Below are 24575 nucleotides of genomic sequence, written 5' to 3' on the forward strand. Positions count from 1 at the left end.
TTTTACAGAAATGTCTCTCCAGGTTGGTTTTATGTTTGTTTCTGCCAGGATCTTTTTTGGTAGGAAGTGGGAGTAGGGGAATCAATTTCTAGATTTTGAGAGTCCAACAAAACATAAGTGCTTTTGTGAAATTCAGGTCTGGGGTTTCAAAATTTCATCAGAATTAAATTTTTTTTTCTTTTTATGCAGAAATGAGACAAGCTTCCTCATCTGGTTGTCCATTGGGAGTGTTGTATTTTCCCTCCTCCGCCTTCAGGAAAAGATTATCTCCTTTGGGGACAATGGCTTATTGTAGAATATTCAGTTTCAGCTAAGATTTTGGGTTACTCCAAACCCTTACCATCTGCCCCTGTACTACCAGGCCTCAGGTTATAGAGACTAACAACAGCTTGCCACACCTAGGATGACCAACTATCCTGGTTTGCCTGGGACGTGGTTTTTCAGGGATATGGGGTTTTTCAGTGCTAAAATCAGGAAAGTCCAGGAAAGTTGGTCACCCTTCACTCCAGCCCTCATATCCAGGGCCAGAGGAGAACCCGTTTAAAAAGCCACTGCTGGGGTTTTCATTCAAACTTCTTGCATCTCAGGATTTCACTTCATTCTTTATGGGGTTAAGAGCATATTAAAATGAAGGTCAGTTGTTATTTTACCCGATAATGCTCGGTGTTGGTAGTGACACAGTTGTTCAGGCTACAGAAGTCCACCATTTTGCTATTTCACAAAGTAACATTTTCATGCCTTTCATTTGTACAAAAGTGCTTTGAAGGTAATAGTTATGGTCAGTTACCCGCTATGGGGATAGGGGATTAGAGCGGTTCCCAAAGTTGTGATTTGCTCCACCAACCACCCCACAGCTCGCCCTTGCTCTAGGCACTATTTCTCTGACCTTGAGAATGTTCTAGAATCCTCTAGGCAGGCCTACCTTCTTCTTGTAAGGTCTGGAAGATAAACTCTCCCCCTTAAAATTTAAACTCCCAACGGGGAGGGTGGGGGGGAGGATATTTGCCCGTTTTGTTAACTCCTGCATCTGTGATACCTGGTAATTGTAGGCACTTCAATAATGCTTCTTTAAAAAACGAACATCCCGAATGGCCTGACAAAGCTGGTTATTTCTTCTAATCTAATCCAATCCAATCCAATCTACAATTTGACAGAAAGGCGTCCATGTTTCATTTCTTCTTACATTTTGTTTCCTATTCTGCTTTGGCTTGTTTCTATTTTCTATTTCTGTAGGCATTTCAATTGATTTAGGGACCAGCCATAGGGATAAAATCGTGATGGGGCAGATCCTCTGCATTCAGGACGCCATTTTGAAATTAGAGCCCAGAACACATTAAAATGTCTTTTTTAAATTTGAAAATATATTTGAACGTGCATAATCAATTCAAACGTGCTCCGAAGGCGCCTTCGGGGGTGATGTGTGTAGTCTGTGGGTCAGTCCGTCCGTCTGTCCACCTTAGGGCGGCGCCTCTCGGCTGCACATGGCCCACGGCCCGCGAGCACCCCCTGTGAGGCCCCCCACGTCCCCCCCCCCCCCCGCGACGGGGGCACCGACGTCCCCCCCCAGGCCCCACCCCCCCCGCAGGGGGCGGGGAGCTGTCACCCATTGGCTGAGGCGGCTCTGACGAGTGAGCCCCAGGACTGAGCAGGCGCAGGAGCGCTTCCCAGAGCCGCCCTGGCCGCCTCAGTCCCCTGCGCCCCTCGGCCTCGCGCGGCGGCTCTCGGGACTCGGGAGCCTCGCTGCCACCTTCGACTTTCCTTTCTTCTCGGCCTTTTCTCCGCTGTCCAGTCGAGGCCGGGCAGCGGGCACCAGCGGACCTAACAGCAGACCCACGAGCGGTGCCAGAGGAGCAGCCTCTGCTCCTCGTCCTCGAGCCCTGTCAGCGGAACTGCTCGCTGCCGCCATCATGGTGAGTTGAGAAGGCCTGAGGGGTAGCTGAAACTCAGTTTTTTTTTTGGGGGGGAAAGGCGAGGCGCGGAAAGGGGGACTGGAAGTGGGGTCACCTGGACTTCTTGTCCGAGGCGCCTGCCCCGGTGCACCCGAGGCCGCGGCCTAGGAGTGGGCGGGAGAGGGGAGATGGAGGTGGGGGGAGGGGCGGGCTACATGGCACCTCGGAGCGGGGGAGGAGGAGCACGAAGCCCGCGGAGTGGTGGAAGGGTGCGGCCTCCGCGGCCACGTGCAAGGCCCGCGGCCTTCATGCCGTCACCTCCTCCCGCCCTGGCTCGAACTAGCCCGTGGGGAATCGGCCAGGTCAGGTCGTGGGGTGCGGGGTGCCTGACTCCCTCCCCCCCCCTTCCCACACTTACCCTGTGCAGAGGGGTCAGGGCCTCTGAGATGGCGTCGGACTGTCGCCACCGGACGCCCCCTGGCGCAGACTTTCTGCGGGACCCGCTCCCTGACTTCGAGAGCTGGAGTTCCCTCAGAGAGTGGCTCCTGCCTGGTCCGTGTGAGGCTTTGGGGGGGTGGGTTCCTGGGCGGGGAGAGGGGGGGCGGGGGGAATGGCCACCAATTGAGGCGCCCAGAAGGGAGCGGCCTGTGAGCTAGGCCAGGGGCTGGGCCTGACGTGCTGGCGGCGGCCCCTCCTGCGGAGGCAGCTCTCTCCGAGCTGCTGCGGCGGAGGCGCCCTCGAAGGGCGGGGCGATTTCCGCTCCCGGGTCGAGTGAGCTGCCTTGGCTTCCTTCCGAGGGAGCGGAAATTTGGGAAGTTTAAATTTTTTTACTCTTGGGGACAGTTTTCGTCTCTAGATAAACCAGGAGCTTTAAACCAAGCGCGCACACAGTCATATTTTGCGGGTTGGACGTGTACGTGAGTCTTGGTAAATAGATGGAGTTGATTTCCGCCCCACCACAAGATGGAACTCTGTGAACACTTTTGACCAAGCATTAAGCCACAAATGCATTAAACATCATGAGTATTCATTGGTAGTATAATAATTGTTATCCTCTCTATTTTAAGAGGTAGGGGAAGAAAATTTATATACAACTTTCATTAGTATAGATGTTGAAATAAAAGTTTATGATTATATGTAATTTGTAACTATTTGTCCGTAGTTATCCATGTTATTTTATAAGCACTATGCGTTACTATAAGTTATTTACAACCATTTATATCTATTTTTAGAGGAAAAGGAGGACAATGCTAGTAGATTGACTTTTTTTCTGATTATAAAAGTAACATCTCATTTGAAAGTAATCAATATAAGAAAATAGAGGTCCATCTTAGTCCCAACTCCTGTTAAAATTTTTATGTCTATGCCTTTCCAGTGCATGTATTACATATAAATAGGTAAATTTTATTTGACAAAAGTTGTACCATACTATATATAATCCTATTTTACAACTTCCATCTTTCACTTAATATAATGGATATTATTGCCAAAGATAAGTTTAAAATAATTTTGAACTTATAATGTTAGAGTATAAGACTGTATTATTACTTGTTTTAGCAAATTCCCTTATAATGAATAATTTTTTAAATATTAAAATAATACTATAAAAAACAATACTATAATGAGAATTTCTGTGTAAATGTTTTGACATGCTTATTCTGTTAATTCCTTGAAATATATTGCCAAGAGTGGAATCACAGGGTATGTTATGCCCATTTTATAACAATTTCAAGTTGCACATCTTTCCAAATTACTCTTGATAAAGCATGTACCAGTATATATTCCCATTGATGGTGCGGAGAATGACCTATTCTCCATTTAAGTTGCCAATCTAGTAGCTGGAAAATATCACCGTGTTGATGTGCTTGTTTATTATTAGTTAAATTGAAGTTTGTCATTAACTTTAAAATATAAGTTCTTAATTTAGGTTTCTACTTGGATACTTTTTTTTATCTTAATGATTTATAAGAACTCTATGTTAATATTAACCCTTTGTCATTATAGAGTAGAAAAATTTAGTGGCCATAAGGAAGTGCCCTATTTCTAATTTCAAAGGAATTGAGTATATAATGTTTCACTTTAAGGCTGATGATGACTTAGAATTAAATTAGATTGATAGCAAATAAGATTCTTCTATTTATATTGTACGTGGGTTTTTTAAAAATTTTAAAGGGAATGCTGTATTTTATCAAATATTTTTTCATTGGTGAATTGCAATAACAGCCTTGCTAAGAATGAACCATCCTTGCATTTCCAATATAAATTGTACTAATTATATATTTTTATACATTGTTTGAATTTCACATCTTTGTTGTAGGCAGGAGTGGACTATCTTAATTAGGTTTTGTGATTCGGATGGTGTTAGTTTTATAAAATGAATTGAGAAGTACTCTTTTTTTTCCTCTGAAAAGTTTTTTTTATGAAAACTGAATTTTCTTTCTCTTCTACTTCCTCTTCTATTTACCACTGTTTCTGTCTTGGTGCCCTTCCTATCCCCATCTATACACACAAATGATCTCTTTACAGTTTGAAAAAACAAACTCCCGCCCTAACTGGTTTGGCTCAGTGGATAGAGCATTGGCCTGCGGACTCAAGGGTTCCAGGTTAAATGCCAGTCAAGGGCATGTACTTGGTTGCAGGCACATCCCCAGTAGGGGGTGTGCAGGAGGCAGCTGATTGATGTTTCTCTCTCATTGATGTTTCTAGCTCTCTCTCCCTCTCCCTTCCTCTCTGTAAAAAAATCAATAAAGTATATTTTGAAACAGAAAAACAAACTCCCCGTGAAATAGACCTAGGAATCATTTCTTAAAATTTTTATGTTTCTCTAGAAAGTTAGCCATTTCATCAAGATTTCCAAATTTATTCCCATAGAGCATAATCTGTGGTCATAGCCTCCTTTTTATAACTAATGTGTCTTTTTGCTTTCTTGTACTTTTTCTTGCTTAGCTTTGTCAGGATTGTTTATTGTTTTGGATTTTTTTCCCCCCAATAGTTTACTCTTGGACTTATTTTAAAGGTTTTATTCTGATTGTCTATTTCCTTAGTTTTTGCTTTTCTCCCTTTTAGCTTCTTCTATGGATATAACTGATGCATACAAATTGTAGACTTTTTTGGGGTCAATGTATATAGAGCTCAGTTTGCCTGCATGTCGTAATTGAATGAAATAATATTGTCAAAGAGCTGACATCCCAGGAGTTTTAGTACCAATGTTTTGTTCAGCTTTTAGTTATTGTCATTTGGTTATCCAACTATAGCTATAACAGGAAATATATCCTATAAATAGAAGTGATGAGAATTTTATATATGATGGCCAAGTTCAACCCTATTTAATATCTCAGCATTGTTCATTTCAGTAATTAAGAAAAATAATTACCTCTTACATGTAATTTATTTTCTTCATACTATTGATGATTAAGATTGATACTTTAGCACCAATCTTTTTGCTTTATTGTGGAGTATTTTTGGCAATAGTTTAAAAGTAACTAAAAGTTTCCTGTTGGTTATGGATATTATATATATATAAATTACAGTCTCTCTATATAAAAGGCTAATATGCTAAGTGTGATAACGTTCGACCATTCGACCGGTAGCTATGACACGCACTGACCACCAGGGGGCAGATGCTCAATGCACAGGCATGGAAACATGGAACAGACTGATAAATCTCAGAGGGAAGAGGGAGGCAGGAGGGTGGGAAGAGATTAACCAAAGATCTTATATGCATACTAGAGGCCTGGTTGAACATTTGTGTACCGGTGTGCCCTCTCGCAATCTGGGACCCCTCGGGCAATGTCGGACTGATGGTTTCAGCCCAATCACTGCAGGCCAGGCCAAGGGACCCCACTGGAGCATTAATTCGTGCACTGGGCCTCTAGTTATATATAAATACACACAGTAGGAGTTTTTAAATCCTTGCTGTTCAGTCTTGTTAAAATGAAGTATTTTGCTTACTTTGTTAGCTTTGAGCGCCACCTGCTGGCTAAGGACTAGGACATGATGGTGCCTTAATTTAAGGCATTATGACAACTGGTAAAATAATTTGATGAATTTTATATTTAATATCCCAATTAAGCAGGCAGCCAATCTGTATACCCAACTCCAAGCCAAACTTCCTGTAATATCTAATGGATTTTTTTTATCTTTTTCCCAAATCACTGATCAGTTGTTTCAAATACCCATTTTACTTTTGTAAATAGAGTATGAAAATTAGAACTGTTTCTCTTTAATTCTGGCAACACTATCATGGTGTTTCTCAAACATGACCCTATTAAAATGTGGGGCTAGATAATTCTTTGTTGTGGTGGACTTCCCTTTGCATTATAGATGTTTATTGTGTCCCTGGCCTCAATCAACCAGATACCCAGCAGCACTCAGTCGTGGCAGCCAAAATGCCCCTATCCTGCAAAGTCTCCCCTGGTAGAGAATCAATACATTAATATACCCCTTATAATCTGGCACAGTTTTATGGCCTATTGTTATACCTGTGAATTAAAAAATCATCCTTCTGCCCTGCTGGCATGGCTCAGTAGTTGAGCATTGACCTATGAACCAGAAGGTCCAGTTCGAATCCCAGTTAGGGCACATGCCCAAATTGTGGGCTTGATCCTCAGTGTGGGGCATGCAGGAGGCAGATGATCAATGATTCTCTCTCATCATTGATGTTTTTCTCTCTCTCCCCCTTCCTCCCTGAAATCAATAATATATATGTGTGTGTATATCCTATCTAATAAAAGAGTAATATGCAAATTGACCATACCTCTGCTATACCTACAAGCCATGCCCACCAGCCAATCAGGAGCAAGTATGCAAATTAACCCAACCAAGATGGCTGTGGCCACGGAGAGAACAGGAGGCTTGGGTTTCCCCGGTAATGGAGGAAGCCAAGCTTTCCGCCTGCCCTGGCCAGCCTAGGCCTCCACTTAAGGCTACAAAGTTTCAATTACAGAAGATAAATAAATCCCAACAAAAATGGCAGCAGTCACGGAGCTGGAGAAAGCAGGAGGCTTGAGTTGCCCTTTGTGATAGTGGAAGCCAAGTTTCCGCAGCCCTGGCCTGTTTTGGCCTCCACTACAAAGTTTCCAATTATAGAAGATAAATAAATCCCAACAAAAATGGCTGCGGCCACGGAGCAAGCAGGAGGCTTGGCTCTGCTCAAGGCTACAAAATTTCAATTATAGAAGATAAATAAATCCCAGATACCAGGGCCTCCGCTTGGGTCACTGAGGGGCATGGCTGGCCTGCAAACCACCACAGGCCCCTCACCCAGGCTGCCCCACGCCCCAAGGGAACCCCCACTCTGATCCAGGACACTCTTCAGGGCAAACCAGCTGGCCCCCACTCTTGCACCAGGCCTCTATCCTATCTAATAATCCTATCTAATAAAAGAGTAATATGCAAATTGACCATCACTCTAACACACAAGATGGCTGCCCCCATGTGGACACAAGATGGCCACCACAAGATGGCCAGCAGGTGAGGGCAGTTGGGAGGGACCAGGCCTGCAAAGGAGGGCAGTTGGGGGGGATCAAGCCTGCAGGGGAGGGCAGTTAGGGATGACCAGGACAGCAGAGGAGGGAAGTTGGGGGCAACTGGGCCTGCAGGGAAGGGCAGTTGGGGGGGACCCAGGCCTGCAGGAGAGAGCAGTTAGAGGCAATCAGGCTGGCAGGGGAGCAGTTAGGCATCAATCAGGCTGTCAGGGGAGTGGTTAGGGGGTGATCAGGCTGGCAGGCAGAAGCAGTTAGGGGCAATCAGAAAGGCAGGCAGGCGAGCAGTTGGGAGCCAGCAGTCCTGGATTGTGAGAGGGATGTCTGACTGCCCGTTTAGGCAGTTGGACATCCCTCGAGGGGTCCCAGATTGGAGAGGGTGCAGGCTGGGTGAGAGACACACAACCCCCTGTGCACAAATTTCGTGCACTGGGCCTCTAGTATGTATATATATGTATATAACTTTTAAAAATCCTTCTGTAAGATTCACAGACAGGTAATATTGAAAATAGTTATTAAATTAAAGGGTATCTAAAGTTTATCCACAAATGAAGGGGAAATTGAGAAAAAGAAAATAAAGTTTATAGGAATTACAGAACCACTGTATTATTTGTGATTTGGAATTTTGAATTCTGATTGAAAGGGGTTGGTAAATTGTCTATCCCTGTGGTTGGAAAACTGTGGCTCACGCGAGCCACATGAGGCTCTTTGGCCCCTTGAGTGTGGCTCTTCCACAAAATACCAAGGCCTGGGTGAGTCGATTTTGAAGAAGTGGCATTAGAAGAAGTTTAAGTTTGAAAAATTTGGCTCTCAAAAGAAATTTCAATCGTTTTACTGTTGATATTTGGCTCTGTTGACTAATGGGTTTGCTGACCACTGGTCTATCCAATAGTGAGAGAAATATAGTCAGATACTCCATAGTTCAATATATGTGGCTTCTATAATAAAGTCCCATTTAGAAAAAAACTAAAATTATAGAAAAACTAAAGGCCCAGTGCATGAAAATTCATGCACTAGACGGGGGTCCCTCAGCCCGGCCTGCTCCCTCTCACGGTCTAGGAGCCCTCAGGGGTGGGAGGTGACCCGGCAATCAGGGGAAGGCGACACTCCATCACACCTCTGCTGCTGCCACTGCTGGCAACGCAAGCCTAGGTCGGCCCTGGTTACCTGAGCCTCGGGCTGGCCCTGGGCGACTGGGCAGCTGCCATCCAAGGCTTGCCTGCACCTTGGGCTGGCCCTGGGCTGCAGGGGGGCTGAGGGTACTGGGGGTCTCTGGAGGCAGGCATGCCCCAGCCTTGCAGCATGCCTGCTGCCCCAGCGGGGCTGAGAGGACTGGGTGCTGCCATCTTGTGGCTGTGGGTACCACCATCTTTGAGGGCGTGGCAGTAAATTAGCATATTCCCTCCTTATTGGCTGTGGGCACTGCCATCTTTTCAACAGTGTGAGGGTCAATTAGCATATTCCCTCTATTAGATAGGATTGCAATGTTTATGTTTCATAATGGGAAAAGTTTAGAAATAGATTACTCTCTCCCATCTAATTGTCATGAAATGTCACCATACCATAGTAAAAGGAAAGAATTAAGTATTCAAATAGAAGCCCAAAATAACAATCATAAGCACTAATTAATACAGAAAAGCCAAAATGCTCAAATTGTGTGATCTGACAATTTTTGTTTCATCTCTAATTAGTATAGCAATTTGTAGTCTTTTGTCCTTGTTTTCCTCCATAAACAGAAGTGTAATAGTTTTATCTCTCTTTTCCTGCCTTTTGTATTTAGCTCTTATAATCAATAAGCACTTTATAAAAGAATTTCTAATAGGCGGATGTACCATAAAATAATTTCTTGAAGTTCCAATTCAAATTAGTTGTTAATTAATTAAGTATATACAAAATAAGTAAGTCAGTAGTAAAACCAGGAAGGAAACTTTTTTAACTATTGAAAATTCAGTAACTTATATTGGCATACTCTTTTCAAAGTGAATTCACAGATGTTATTTCATCTCATTCTCCAAGCAATTTTCCTAGCAATAAACAGCTGCAAAGTAAGTGGCTTATAACCTAGTAAGGGACATGAAATCTACATCTCCTGACTAAATCAATTTTTGTTTCATTATACTATCCTACCTTTCCAGAATATATTACCAATAAATTCTGCTTCAGAGAAATTTACATTAACCTTAGTGTGGGAAGACTAAAGACAGAGTTCTGACCAGAATCCAGGAAAACAATGAGTTTCACATGTGGGTCTCATTTTCTGAAAATAAAGACGGTATATATCTAGCAGCCCACTGTGGAAATTAGAATTACCAGTAAGACTGATAATGTTATTTTAAAAGATGCTTTGAACATCTTAACATTAGAGATAAGGATGATAAACCCTTTTTTATCAGGAGCTATATGTGAGCACGTAATGTGTTTGTTGTCCTTTCCAAAGTAAGCAAGCATACTAACACAAGGAGTATCCTATATAATAAAAGGCTAATATGCAAATTGTCCCCTCGGGAGTTCGACTGACCAGGAGTTCGACTGCTCGCTATGACGTGCGCTGATCATCAGGGGGTGGTGCAGAACGAAAAAAGGACCGTCCAGCAGCCAGCAGCTGGAGGAAGGAAGGCCCCGATCAGCCCTGATCACCAGCCAGGCTTCAGAACCCCACCTGTGCACAAATTTCATGCACCAGGCCTCTAGATCTAATTATAAAATCTATATTAATTTTGGTGAATAGAAAAATAAGACAAGAAATTACATTAAACCTAAATTTTTGTTTTCTTATGCAGCTTTTAAATGTTCTCTTTTAAAAAGATTTACCATGCTTTTTAATAAGTTACTTATAAAATGAAAATTTGCTTATTGGCATAGACTAGGATAACTTTAATACATTTATTTTTTACAAACATGAATTTGCTAGTTGTTTTTTACCAGTTCACATAGTATTTTCACAAACTTAATATAAAATCAGTATTCTACCATAAGAAATGGCAATGAGCAACACTAAGTAAGCACTATATACCCTTTTGTTAACATTTCATGCTGATCTGCTGTGATTACTTTACACCTGAGCCTGGATTGAGCTATATTGCTAATTTACAATGAAAATAATTTGTATGAAAATGTTTTATACTTTAAAAAATTATAGTTCACATTGTATGGTTGCCTGAATATCTACTGATGATATCTCTGTATCTATTTACCAAATTACAGTCTGCTACAAATTCTGAGACTCCAAAGTCAACCATCTCCAGAGAGGCCAGCACCCAGTCCTCATCATCTACGACCAGCCAAGGCTATGTTTTACCTGAAGGCAAAATCATGCCAAACACCGTTTTTGTTGGTGGAATTGATGTTAGGGTATTGTATTCATATTTAATTTATTCAAAAATATGTCTTAGGAATATTGGGATTTTTGTGCTTATTGCAAACATAAGGATTTTGTACTTCATGCAGTATTGGAACTAGTTTTGTGTTTAACTTATGGGGACTGAAGTATCTTTGACAAAGAGCTACAGGTAGTTTGAGGATACTTGGGTGAAATAGTTCCACATCATCAAATCTTCTTTTATAGTATAATTGAAATTTTTGAATGCTGAATATTTACTCTTAAAGTCAAATTCTTTTCCATAGATGGATGAAGCCGAAATTAGAAGTTTCTTTGCTAGATATGGTTCAGTGAAAGAAGTGAAGATAATCACGGATCGAACTGGTGTATCCAAAGGGTAAGTAAAACATATGCTGAGTATGAAATATAAAATACCTATGAACTAGTTTGTAGATTACTAGAGACAGAACTCAAAACTGTTATTTTATACGTACTTGTATAAATGAAATTCGTTGCTTTCATTTCTTTCATGTAGAGATAAAAGTTTGCTGCCAGCTCTCTTTCATTTAATTATTTTCCTAGTATTTGCATTTAAATATTTCCCATCTTTAGTTATTTAACTTAAGTGGATTAATTACTTTTATCAAAGAATTGTTTTCTTTGCGCATTTCACCGTATTTTAAATTTTAACCTTTTTGCCATAGACAGTAAATTATATTTAGGTTTCTAGATGGGAATTTTCTGTTAATGAATAAGGTTCTCACACTACTTTAATTGTAAGGGGAAAAAAAGCTGTAATATTTATAGAATATCATGTACATCTTAAAAATATTTGTGTATTCTTCATACTTTATTATAACTTTTGTTAATTATTTCATAGAATACTAGAAGTTTTAAAACATTCAGTTATGGTGATGATTTTATACTTCATTTATCTGCCTTTCTAGCTATGGATTTGTTTCATTTTATAATGATGTGGATGTGCAGAAGATAGTAGAAGTAAGTAGTCTTCTTATGGGAAAATCTCTTAATTAGATTTTGGATGCAATGTTTCGTATTACTTGAGCCCCAGATACATATTCAGTCTTATATAAAATATAAAGATAGAGCCCAGCCAGCATGACTCAGTGGTTGAGCATTGACCTATGAACCAGGAGGTCACAGTGATTCCCGGTCAGGGCATATGCCTAGGTTGTGGGCTCGATCCTCAATGTGGGGTGGCCAGGAGGCAGCCGATCAATGATTCTCTCTCATCATTGATGTTTCTCTCTCTCTCTCTCCCTCCACCTTCCTCTCTGAAATCAATAAAAATATAAAATATAGAGATAGATATACTTCCTTTTTGAAATTCAAACTTGAGTAATCTTACATAACTTGTGAGAACCTATTTTTTTTTTTTATTGGGCATCTAGCTTCATGAACTAGAGACAGAATGTAAAGGTTTTGATCAAATTCCATGACACCTTTTGACACTTGAATAGTGATGGTAAGGTGCTGATAAATTTCTTTTATTTACTATGTTCTTACCACTAATCTTCTCTGATAGTAGAAATTTTTAGAACATTTAGGATGTTTATGAAGGTCTTGGAAGTAAAGACTTCAAACTGATTCTACTTTTGTTACTATTTTCAGTCACAGATAAATTTCCATGGTAAAAAGCTGAAACTGGGCCCTGCAATCAGGAAGCAAAATTTATGTGAGTAAAGAAATGAATTTTTGTTGTTGACACATATGTAGCTTTTCAGAGGACTAAAAATAGGCTTTGTTTTCTTTTTATTCTTTACAAAGGTGCTTATCATGTGCAGCCACGTCCTTTGGTTTTTAATCCTCCTCCTCCACCACAGTTTCAGAGTGTCTGGAGTAATCCAAATGCTGAAACTTATGTGCAGCCTTCAACCATGATGAATCCTATAACTCAGTATGTTCAGGTAAGAATTACCTACGTTCCTGTGTTTGTTTTTTTTTGTTTTGTTTTTTCATTTTATTAGTATTGGAGATCTTATGGATGGGCGTACCTTAAAAGTAAGCCAGTCTCACTTCTTTTCCCCTGTGGAATTATATAAGCAATTTCCATAATAAGTGATAACACTGTTTCTGTTTGAATACTTACGGCTATGGGAAATCTATTTTTGTAAGTCTGTCATTCTTAGTTATTCCTTATTCTAAGCTAAAATCTGCTTCTATATAGTTTGTAAACCTTTATCTTGAAACTGACCTCTGTAGCCACAAAGAACATGTCTTTTCCTTTTTTGCCTTATATAACAACTCATAAAATATATGAAGGCAGATTTTCTCATGAGTCTGCCTTGTTTATTCCTCTCTAAGGTTAGCCATTTGTCGAGTTATTCTTCATTTGCAATAATGTCCAGATGCCTCTCCATAAAGATTGCTGACTTCTGGATATATTCTGGTTCTAGAATGGATAGGTTTCTGATGACTTAACTGTACTCGTAAACTATAAATCTGGCATACAATTTGGTCCTGGTTGGTTACATCAATATTTGAAGTGGTATGTGGAATATTTTCTATCTCCTATTGATGACAGTGTTTCTTTTCTTTTCTTCAGTTTAAAAGAAATAATAATAATGAAATAGTACTGCAGTGTCTCTCCTTTGTTTACATTTTCTATCTACTTGAAGGTGTAGTGTATATTTTTTATTTTTCTTGTCCTAAACATGTCCTAAAGAAAAAAAAAACACTTGTTCCTAACATTTACTGTGTTATTAACTATTCTGGGTATATTCATATATGCTACTACCTAGAAGTTTTTAATCAGTAATATTTATTTAAAGATGGAGTATATTTTACTGCCTCTTTTCCCGTTTTGGGTTATATATTGCCCTTAAATTTTAGAAGTAAAATACAAAAAGAGCCATAAGTCTGTAGGAAGACTATACATTGACTATATATTACCCCATGATATTGTCAAAGAAATACAAAACTACCTAAAAGTATTTTTACAGAGAAATAGCAGATGTATTAATATAACTTTAACACGGAAATCTACCCTATTAAGTCTTGTTACCAGTGTAAGAACTACTGCGTGGCGATAAATATACAAATGATATAAACATAAGCTGGCAAAATCAGCTTATTTACCCCTTCCTCCTAGAGAATACTTTTTTCTTTATGAAGCCAATCCTCAAATAGGGTCCTGCACTGCATATAGAAAAATAATTAAGATTTCTTCATTTTCATATATTTGTTCTTTGGGGAAAATATTCCTTCTTTACATTCTTTCTGAAACTTTTTTCAGGCATATCCTCCTTATCCAAGTTCACCAGTTCAGGTCATCACCGGATATCAGCTGCCTGTTTATAATTATCAGGTAATTTAAGAGGGAACGCATGATTTACTTTGGAATATTACTGAGGCCTTTATTTATATAAATAGTTTTTCATTTAAATTAGTTGAGTATGCCTAAAATTAAAGAAAAACTTTGAATTAAATCTCCTGTATTATTAGAAGGGGATGATATTTTGACAGGAATGTACTTAGCAGTAAGTTTTTTCTTTTATTGTCTTAGAAAATTTGGTGTCCCCTTCATGTATTCCTCATCTTTACTATCAAATAGCTGAAACACCCAGGCTGACTTAAAAATTTTACTAGGGGAAGAGATTGAAATAAAATTATTACTCAATTCTTAGAACATTGACTTCCAGTTATATTTGGTAGTGTTTATTTTAGCTGGCTACTACAAGATAGCAGTAGTTCTCTGAATTTCTCTGCTCCTAGATATGACTATATCTATAATCGATGATCATATATCTATGGTAATAAATTCAAAGAATACTATCTTTGAGTTTTCCTGAGTGCCAACCTCAGAAAATTGAGGAAAAGGTAGAGTTTATATATGAAATTAATAAAATCCTCAAGTATTAGAAACATAAAGTACTACTTTCTTTCATTCTGTTTCTTTTATTATAACAAGTTCAAGAAACCAGCAAGACAAATACCCCAACATTGTCTATCTCATATCCTTGTGAAAAGTGTAGGAATATTTAATTTTTTTTTTTTTTTTTTAAGATGCCACCACAATGGTCTACTGGGGAACAAAGGAGTTATGTTATACCTCCGGTAAGGTGAATTAGCCAAATATACACTTCCTGTTCTCAAGTATTTTTTTTTTGTTTAACTATTAATATATTTTTTGAGCTTTTGCCATATCATGTATGCCTAGAAACATGTTTAATTGCCCTTTTACATTATGTGTTATGGTTTATTAATTTCTTGTCAACTCAAATGTATACTCCCTGGGAGAAACTGCTTTTTGTTTCTTGGCTTGTTTTTGCTTAAACAATGGCTGCTCTGCATACAACAGGTGTTTAATTAGTTACTGATAGAATATAGAACCCAAGAAACGTAGTATTAATACCTATGATAATGCTAATTCTGTGGATTTAGAATTAGTATTGAATCTCCTTCTCCTACCTATAAAAATGTCTGTTGAAGAGAAACAAAGTAATATTTTTCTGTAATATGCTCTATGTTATATAAGAAAGGGAATAAAAAAGGGCTACCTCTAAAACAGCTAAATCTTTATTACCTTCTGTCTTTCATCAAGACTGGATATTTGAAGGATATAATATGAGTTAAAATTTTCAGGTACTGGGAAATTTCCATTCCCTATAATTTGAAGTTTCTTTTTTTTTTAGAGCACTTCCAATTCTGATTGTGCTGAGGCTTAAAAGACATTTCAAAATAAAAGACTGCCTTATTATTGCATTTCAGCTTCAATTTAAAATAAAGTTTCTGTGGTAATGTAATTGAACTTCAGCATGACGCACATTTAAACTTTCAATACCATCTCACTATTTTGAAGAATAGGTTGTTTAGAAATGTGTCTAATATACATCTCCTTAATTACACTTTTATCATTTTAAATGTAGGTTTATACAGCTGTTAACTACCACTGTAATGAAGTTGATTCAGGAGCTGAAGTTTTGACAAGTGAATGCTCAGTTCATGAAGCTACTACTCCATCCTCTGGGAATGGCCCACAAAAGGCAAACATATAATTTTATTAATATTTTTATATTTATTTTTTCAAGTTTTAATAATGGCCCTTTGAGAAGTGAGTATCTTTGCCCCAATTTCAATATGGAAGCCATAAATTAAAAAGCTTGAGTAATTGATAACATGTCAGTTAAAGTTGATGAAATTCCAGGCACCCCCAAACTTTTAGTATATAAATATAATTTCTAATTTAATAGTTCTTTTCCTCTGTTCCATTTTCATTTTTATTCTTTTTAAAAACCATACTTTAATAAATATTGTATTAACATGACTTAACCGAATACAATGGCAGGTTTCCTCAAGCCTCCTATTCTGCAAAAGAGGAATTAGTACAAATTATACCTACCCGTTTGTTTGTTGTTTTTTGTGTTTTAGTTTTGTTTTGTTTTTTACCAATTTAAACATTTACCTAGCTAAATAGTTACATGCAGTTATTTATGGTATTCTTTCTATAACATTATACATGGTAGCTTTCAGAAGTGATGGAGTCACTAGTAATAATTGAAATATTGAAGTAGACAGTTTTTTTTTAATCATTACAGCAGATTCCTATAATAGTGTTCTCACTTTTGAATTGTCTTATGTTTAATTGAATGGGTGGGAATATGGGTAACAGTGGAGAATTTTCATTGTAGTATGTGAACTTTGTCCAAGTGTATTTCAGTGGAATAAAAGGTCAAGAACTACTGAACTATATAGGGTGAAGAAATTCCCTGATTTGATATATGATTTGAAATTTGGAAACTATTAAAATAGCTCAAAGTTAAAATTATAATATCAGGGTTTTATCCTGGCTATTTTTTTCTAGAAATGTTGGGAGTTCACTATTTCTTATCTAACAGGAAAAATTAAAGAGCCTTAAGCTAATACCTTAGGGTTTTACTAAATTGAGCTTTTAAAATCAGAACTCTATCATTAAGGTTCTAAATATTTCTTGAATTCAGTAGAAAAGTTACATTCTAAGTGACATTCTGTGTGGTTTAAGAATTACGAATTTCCTAAGAATTCTTTAGAAATAAGTGTATTTATTCATTAAACTTTATATAAAAAAGGCTTGTTAACAGTAAGTAAAAGGAATAGTCTTTAGATTACAGAAAACGTCTGTGTTTCAGAAATCTGTGGATCGAAGCATACAGACGGTGGTATCTTGTCTGTTTAATCCAGAGAACAGACTGAGAAACTCTGTTGTTACTCAAGATGACTACTTCAAGGTATGAAAGGAATAGTACACAGGATAAAAAAGCACGTTTGTCAACCACAAAACAACTTTTTTTCCTGTGGCATATACATTTTGAGATTACTAGAACATTTAATTGAACTCTTGCATTTGACTGTAACCTAGTAAACCACTGTGAGTGAGTTTTACCTGATAATGCATTTTATGTTGCTCAAACCTTGATGTAGTATAGTTTGTTCTTAGGGGACAAACCTTTAGCAGAAGCTTACAATTGAAAGAGTTTATGAAAAAAGATACTTGAAAGAATATTAACTTGATGAAATAGTAAAGTTTTTAGATACGGAAAACAACTTAAGAGTACGTGCATATTGGACTAAAGAGAACAAAGAAATTGATCACTCAGATGACATACTTGTACTATGTAGGGGGCGAAGAGGTAAAGTGAAGCCATAAAAAGCTGAGTAGAAAGAAATGGAAGTTGATTTAGAGTTGGTGGAGTGAAGAGAACGTAGGTGTTTGAATTTAAGGAAGGTCTGGTTTCTGATTCTGGTTCTATCTATCACCTTGGACAAGTCATAAAATTTTGTTAAGGTTCCAGTTTTTATAAGTTTAAAATGAGAAGACACAAGACTAAAGGTCTCTAAAATCTCTTTAGTTCTGACTCTGTGAATATGGAAAGGAACTAACTGGTCACTCCAGTGAGGGAATAATATTGTGTGTGCTTAGTAAAGGGGCGTTTTGTTTTTTTTTAATAACATGTTTATTGACTATAATAAAATTCACTCCTTTAAAGTGTACAGTTCAGTACTTTTTAGTATATTTGCAAGCCATGACTATAATCAATTTTAGAATATTTCAGTCACACCAAAAAATAAACCCCCTACCTATAAGCAGTCACTCTCCATTTCCCCCCAAATCTTCTAGTCTTAGCAACCACTAACCTACTTTTATTAAGGATTTGCCTATTCTAGATATTTCATATCTATAGATATATAGATATAGTGACCATTACTACCAGTCTACCGAACAACTGGTCAATATGATGCACACTGACCACCAGGGGGCAGACACTCAACACAGGAGCTCCCACAGCCAACCTCCCACAGTCCCTCCCCCCTGCAGGCCAGCCCCAATTGGCCCCGATCGCTGGCCAGGCTGAGAGACCACACCTATGCACGAATTTTTGCACGGGGCCTCTAGTATAGAATAATACAACATTTGGCTTTTTGCCACTGGCTTCTTTTATTTAGTATAATGTTTTCAAGTTTCATCAGTGTTACAGCATGGATCAGTATTTTATTTCTTTTTATTTATGGATATACCATTTTACCCATTCATTACTAGATAGACTTGCATTGTTTCCACTTTTTGGCAGTAATGCCCTCAGCATTTATGTACAAGTTATTGTGTGGACATATGCTTTTATTTCTCTTGAGTATATACCTAGGAATGCAATTGCTGAGTCAAATGGTAATATGTTTAACCTTTCAAGGAACTTCCAGAATTTTCTCAAAATGACTTCACCATTTTACATTCAAAAGGAAGTTTTTAACCATTGCTTTGTGTTTTAAAACAGGGAAAAAGAATAATTTTTTTCATCTATGAAATGACATAGAATGAAGCTTAAAGCCTTTTTTGAAGGGTATACTAAGGACTTTCTATAATACAGAAGAAAAGAGCCATAGCAGGATTAAGTTCTTACCATCTTCTCCACAGGGAGTAAATATTCATTTAAAGTTGACATTTGTTCTTTTGTTGTTTCATTCTACATAGTATAACTTAAAGGGAAAGAACTGGTATTGTATCACAGCTTTCCTTTCCCAAAGTTCTGAAGGTTAAATAAGTAGTACTTAAATGATTTTTTTTGCAAAGCAGAACATGGTCTTTAAACTTGAGTTTACAGCTGGTATTACACAAAAGCTCCCAGAGTTTTTGAACCTTCCAAAGTTTTTTGCTCCTCTGGGCTAGAAACACTAAGTAGAAATCAGAAATTGATAGCCTATAGTTATCTGGCCTTTATACCTATTTTGATTAGCTAAATGTTATTGTTCTAATTGAATTTGAATGCATTGAGGCAGTTATATACTATTTCCATGGTAAATTCCATTCTGTTGTCTAAATTTCAGCTTCTTCATAATTTTTCTTATCCTACCTGATCTTTGAAGATACTTCCGTTTGTAACCACTTTTCTGGGCTTTAACCTAAATAAGATTTTACCCTGCTAACAAATCAAATAATTTCCAGTTACCCTTCTTTATATAACAACTGAATTTATCCCTAGGAAAAGGGCAGGGTTGTTTTTTTTAAAAAAAAACAAACCCACCCTAATATGTAGAGAAGAAAATACTATTGTTATTATTGGTTTACTCATATTCCTTCTATCTGCACAACATAAAATGGAAGGAAAAAGTTGCATATATTTTTAATTTTTTACTTCATTTCCCAAAGAGTGATGTATCTTCATCACAGGTGAAAGATATTCTTTTAAATATGTCAAAACCTTTACTTTTAATCTAAAAGTATAGGATTTCAGATTGAAGTGCAGTGTTGTTCTCAAGCTATGATTTGTATCAATTGCACTTTTGTTAGTAAAAACTGTTTTTTGAAATTACATATATTTTCACCAATACCTTTGGGTCATCACTGCCAAATCATTAAGAATCTGCATAAAATGGCCGAAACCGGTTTGGCTCAGTGGATAGAGCATCAGCCTGCGGACTCCAGGGTCCCAGGTTCGATTCCGGTCAAGGGCATGTACCTTGGTTGCGGGCACATCCCCAGTAGGGGGTGTGCGGGAGGCAGCTGATCGATGTTTCTCTCTCATCGATGTTTCTGACTCTCTATCCCTCTCCCTTCCTCTCTGTAAAAAATCAATAAAATATATTTTAAAAAAAAAGAATCTGCATAAAATGGTAGTGATGCTAAGTTCTCTGTTTCTGAGTTTACCAAGTTTTACTTTTTAATTAAATTGTTGAATAAAACTAGTTCATTGATACATTTGTCATCAGAATTCAGGAATACTTTCCAAAAAGGATCACTTATCTATCATTTATAGTTTTTAAACCCAAAATAAATACTTTTAAGTATTTCACAACTCTCTTAGGTCGTAGTGCTAATAGGACATTTTCAATGAAATAATGACTGTTTCTGTCTTTTCTAGGATAAAAGAGTGCATCATTTTAGAAGAAGTCGGGCAGTGCTTAAATCTGTTTGATCCTCTCTTCTAACTTTCTAGTCTCATTGGAAGTTGCTGGTTTTGAATACTAAGAAGAGACTGAAAGTTTTTCACTATTATAGAAATTTAATTCTGAGTATTGATAAATCACATTAAGACTATACAAGCTGTATTAGATTGCCTAGTTTTATTTTACATTGAAACTGTTTTTCATTAGATGTTTAGAAATTTAGTTCTGTGTTAAATACATAGTTAAAAGTAAAAAATAATTGAGACTAAAAGGAACAACTTTTAAGATTTATCTGTAAGGGTTTTTTAAAAAAAATTGAGATTGACATTTTAACAGTTTAAAAGTAAATGCTGATTTTCAAAAAATTGTTTTAGCCAACCTATTTTGAAAGGTCAGAATTTTGATAGTTTGAATACAAGTGTTTCACTTCTCTAGCAAGTACCTGTGAGTAGTACAATATTTACAATTTTGTGCTTTACATTTATGATTTGTCTAGAAATTAACTGCAAAAGCATAGTTTTTAAAACTGCATTTTTAATCAGTGGAACTCATTATATAGTTAGCTTTATTGAAGTCTTCCTTATCTAAATCCAGTAAAACCAATTCTAAACAAACAGTCCAATCAGTGGGTCTTATTAGTTGGAAATATTTTATCTTTTATCTAGAATCCACACATAGATATTATATTTGATTGGGATGATAATTAGATAACTAAAATTCTGGACCTAATTTTTTTAAAGAATCCAAGACAAACTAAACTTTACTAGGTACATAGCTTCTTGATGAGTTACCATCCTCCTTTTTTTCTTTTAAGTTTTTTTCCCTTGAAATGCTAAACGTATCTTAAATTGTGCAAAATATTGGTAATAAAGAATGCTGAAGCTTTTTTATGTCACTTAAAGGTTAATCAGAGTATCTGAAAGGAATTGTTTTTATAAAAACATTAAAAGATTAGTTATTTGTTTAAAAGCAAACAGATTTTTTATTTTTGCTTGTGAGCTTATTATATTACCTTTTTTAAAGTAAAACGTGTCCAAGAAAGTCAAAGTAGTCTTGGTGTTTCTGATCACAAAAGTTGTTTAGTAAGCATATCCCAAGAATATACTCAGTTAACAATCCATTTCTAGATTTACTAGTCTCCTCATTAGATATTATATATTGTGACAAACAACTAGAGCACCAAAGCCCTATTGCTGTACCCACAGTCTTGCTTTTCCAGTTTGTAACATCATTTTTCCAGAAGGTTTGCTCCTAGAACAAGTAATGTAAAGATGAGAAGTAGAAGTATGGGCAGTTTGAAGGCTAAGCCTTGGAAATGTAGCAATGGGATAATGCCTTTTTAAGGGAAACACTTGTCTCAGCATCATCTGACCTGCCATGAACATGAGTTTAAAATGGCTCCCTGGCCTTTCTTTCATTGGCCCCTTCACTAAAACATATGAAGACTCCTTTTATCCCTAATCTAATACAACTACCATGGGCCATATCATCAGGGCCCATTGCTATCTTCTAATACCTAGTAATTTTTATTCTGAATCTGAAGGGGAAGAGCCTTTTAACTTACATATCCCACAAAAGGGCTTTCCTACTCATTATAATTTGAAAGTACCCTGAAATTTGTCCTTTTTAAAATTCTCAGTACTATCTTTTGTGTATGCTATGACATTCTTACATGTATAATTCTGTGATTAAATCTCCAGGTTACTGTAAATGATACCTAAATTCTAAAGAGCCACTTACATGATTTGAAGTAAGGAAATAAACTTTTCATTTGTGTGCTGTTTTATTGGACTGAAGTACTTATTTTAAAAATGGTAAGGTAGAAAAAAGAGACAAAGTCCTGAACCTTTCAAAATGAACAATTAATTTTAAACTTAAAAGTATGTTCCTATTACATATTGCTGGTATTGTTTTTGCATAACTGAATAAATAGAAATAAAGAAACTTTTTTCCCATAAACATTCTTTCTTATTTATTCATGTGACATTATTTAAGTAAGTGGTAGGGAGTTGGGTGGGTAGTATGAGACAAGGTTTAGATTCTTGAAATTATATATTGTTCAATTTGTTAATCTGGCAGAATCCTATCTAATAAAAGGGTAATATGCAAAATGACCATCACTCCAACACACAGATGGCTGTCCCCATGTGGACACAAGATGGCCGGCAGGGGAGGGCAGTTGGCGATCAGGCCAAGAGGGGAGGGCAGTTAGGGGCAACCAGGGCTGTAGGGGAGGGCAGTTAGGGGCAACCAGGCCTGCAGGGGAGGGAAGTTAGGGGCAATCGGGCCAGAAGGGGAGCAGTTAGGCATCGATCAGGCTGGCAGGGGAATGGTTAGGGGGTGATCAGGCTGGCAGGCTAGCGGTTGGGAGCCAGCATTCCTGGATTGTGAGACGGATGTCCGACTGCCCTGGAGGGGTCCCAGATTGGAGAGGGTGCAGGCTGGGCTGAGGGACACACACACACACACACACACACACACACACACCCTGTGCATAAATTTCATGCACCGGGCCTCTAGTTAGTTTATAAAAGCAAATTTTGCTACATTGTATTTTATTGCTTTCTGTTACGAATTTAAGAGATAGGTACTCATGAGAAAATAATCCCTCCTAATGCTGAGTTGGAAATGGTTAACAGTTTCAATACAATACATCAATAGTGCAGTACCAGTAGGAATGCTGAAGTGTCAATTATGACTCTGCAGTCTCATGGCCAGAGTCCCTCATTCTGGACTGAGCATTCATTCCGTCTACTGCACACTTTGGGCCTAATCTCTGTGGACCCTTTAATTTTGGAGTATTATAGTTATCAAAAATAGAGCTTAGATTTTTCATATTTCATTTACTTCGGATGAGAATGCACCCAAAATATCATTATTTACCACCTCTTCTAGTTCTAGTTCCAGTACTCCCCATTCTATAAATTGAGGCCATAGGAGAGGAAATTTCCCCCATTGGGTACTCCCATGCTATATTTGGTAACTGACTCATTACCACAAAAGTGATTTTGGTAATAAGGTTCTACAAGATAAAAAATAGAGTGACTTCTGCATCACTCTGAAGATAGTTTTGATGATTAAAGTAGAATAGTTGGCAGATTATAATCCTTAAATGTGCATGTATACACACATGCATACATACTAACCGTTATCCAAAACATTTGATTAGCTCTCACCTAGCTAAATAACAGTTTATTAAAACATTTTAAGGCTCTAAAAGTACATATATCCTAAAACAATTTGTTTAAACCTACTTGATATTTTAAACATATTTGCAGTTAAGGTTTAGCACAAAATTCTCAACAGAAAACCAAGTCTTTGGGATTAAAAAATAAATTCCATACAGCACTTTGTATTTTTGAAAACGTAAGTTATGGCAAAATCAAGTGACTCCAAAAAGGTTGGTCACCCACCCTTGTAAGAAGAGTATTCTGCATAATTTTTTCCTTGCCTAAGAACATGTTATCTTTGTAATTGTTCAAAATAATTAAATATTGATTAGCACCCTTAAACTGCAAGGAACTCACTGACTTTCAAAAATAAATACTCCAAAGCATTGTAAAGCCCTTTACTCACTTCTCTAAAATTCTCTTGGTTGTCTTCAAAGGTAAACTCAAGAAAATGGGCTGCCACATTGTTTAATTGCTTTGCCAGCTTTCATTGCCATCATTTGAGGATAATAAGGAGCAGTAGCAATAAAACAGCCTGCTACTCTGCTTTTGCAAATATGGCAATAAAGAGGGTGGGAAACCATAAGGGGGAGAAAAGCGACAGTGTTTTCCATTGACCAAGTCTTGCAAATAGGCCCAGCTGCTGAGTATGATCATTTGGAATTCCTGAAACACGTCTTCTAAATGAGGATTGCTCCTGTACATGTTTTGATAATTGTGTAATGTGGCCCTTCCCAACATTATGTGTAATATGTCTGTGTGTAACAATCTTTTTGAGTAATTCCTTACCACCCATCATCAGAGACTCTTGAGTTTTCCATCTGTAGACATACTTTTGGTACTAGAAAACAATAAACATAAGAAGTTCAAACTACAAACATGCGTTTTTGAATGCTCATGCAAAATATTCAATCTGCATAGTAAAGAAATGATAGGTAATTCTGCATTGCATTTGGAGTTAAAAACATCTGTCCAATATGGTTGTAGCTGTGGGCCAATCCCAAGCAAATGCAAAAAAATTATCTCGATACAGAAGTTGAAACTACCACTGTACAGTTAAGCTCTATGTTAGCTATATTTTATGGTTTTAACTGGTCTGAAACAAAGTTTTCCACCTGAGTCTCGTTTTTTCCCAAGGCACATGGAGGTTTTGTATCTTATGTGCACCTCCATTAAATCTGTGAGCCAGGAATATGCTTTTTCCCATGTATAATTCCCTGATACCAGTTACACTAAGTCTTCAACAATAGAGCAAATGCTTGCATGACTGGGAAATTGGGATTATAAAAGCACTTGATACATTTGCAGCAAAGGCACCATTTCTTGCAGTTCAGAA

At 37.4% G+C, this 24575-nt stretch overlaps 1 protein-coding gene across 1 annotated transcript; it reads left to right on the forward strand.

Annotated features, from left to right (window-relative positions):
• Positions 1-1714: 1714 nt before the first annotated feature.
• On the forward strand, positions 1715-20215 carry DAZL (deleted in azoospermia like). The gene is made up of 11 exons (XM_008156733.2): positions 1715-1910; positions 10577-10723; positions 10997-11088; positions 11639-11690; positions 12324-12387; positions 12480-12619; positions 13948-14019; positions 14718-14768; positions 15581-15697; positions 16820-16918; positions 20045-20215. The coding sequence occupies exons 1-11, from the start codon at positions 1908-1910 to the stop codon at positions 20096-20098; spliced, it is 891 nt and encodes a 296-aa protein (XP_008154955.2). The 5' UTR covers positions 1715-1907; the 3' UTR covers positions 20099-20215.
• Positions 20216-24575: the final 4360 nt, after the last annotated feature.

Source organism: Eptesicus fuscus, chromosome 18, assembly GCF_027574615.1.
Source record: "Eptesicus fuscus isolate TK198812 chromosome 18, DD_ASM_mEF_20220401, whole genome shotgun sequence".
Lineage (NCBI taxonomy): Eukaryota > Metazoa > Chordata > Mammalia > Chiroptera > Vespertilionidae > Eptesicus > Eptesicus fuscus.

Excerpts from the sequence above, each read along its gene's own strand:
- DAZL (XM_008156733.2), top strand. Across the intron at positions 10,724-10,996 it reads TTGGTGGAATTGATGTTAGG|ATGGATGAAGCCGAAATTAG; the intron begins GTATTGTATTCA and ends TCTTTTCCATAG. Across the intron at positions 12,620-13,947 it reads CTATAACTCAGTATGTTCAG|GCATATCCTCCTTATCCAAG; the intron begins GTAAGAATTACC and ends AACTTTTTTCAG.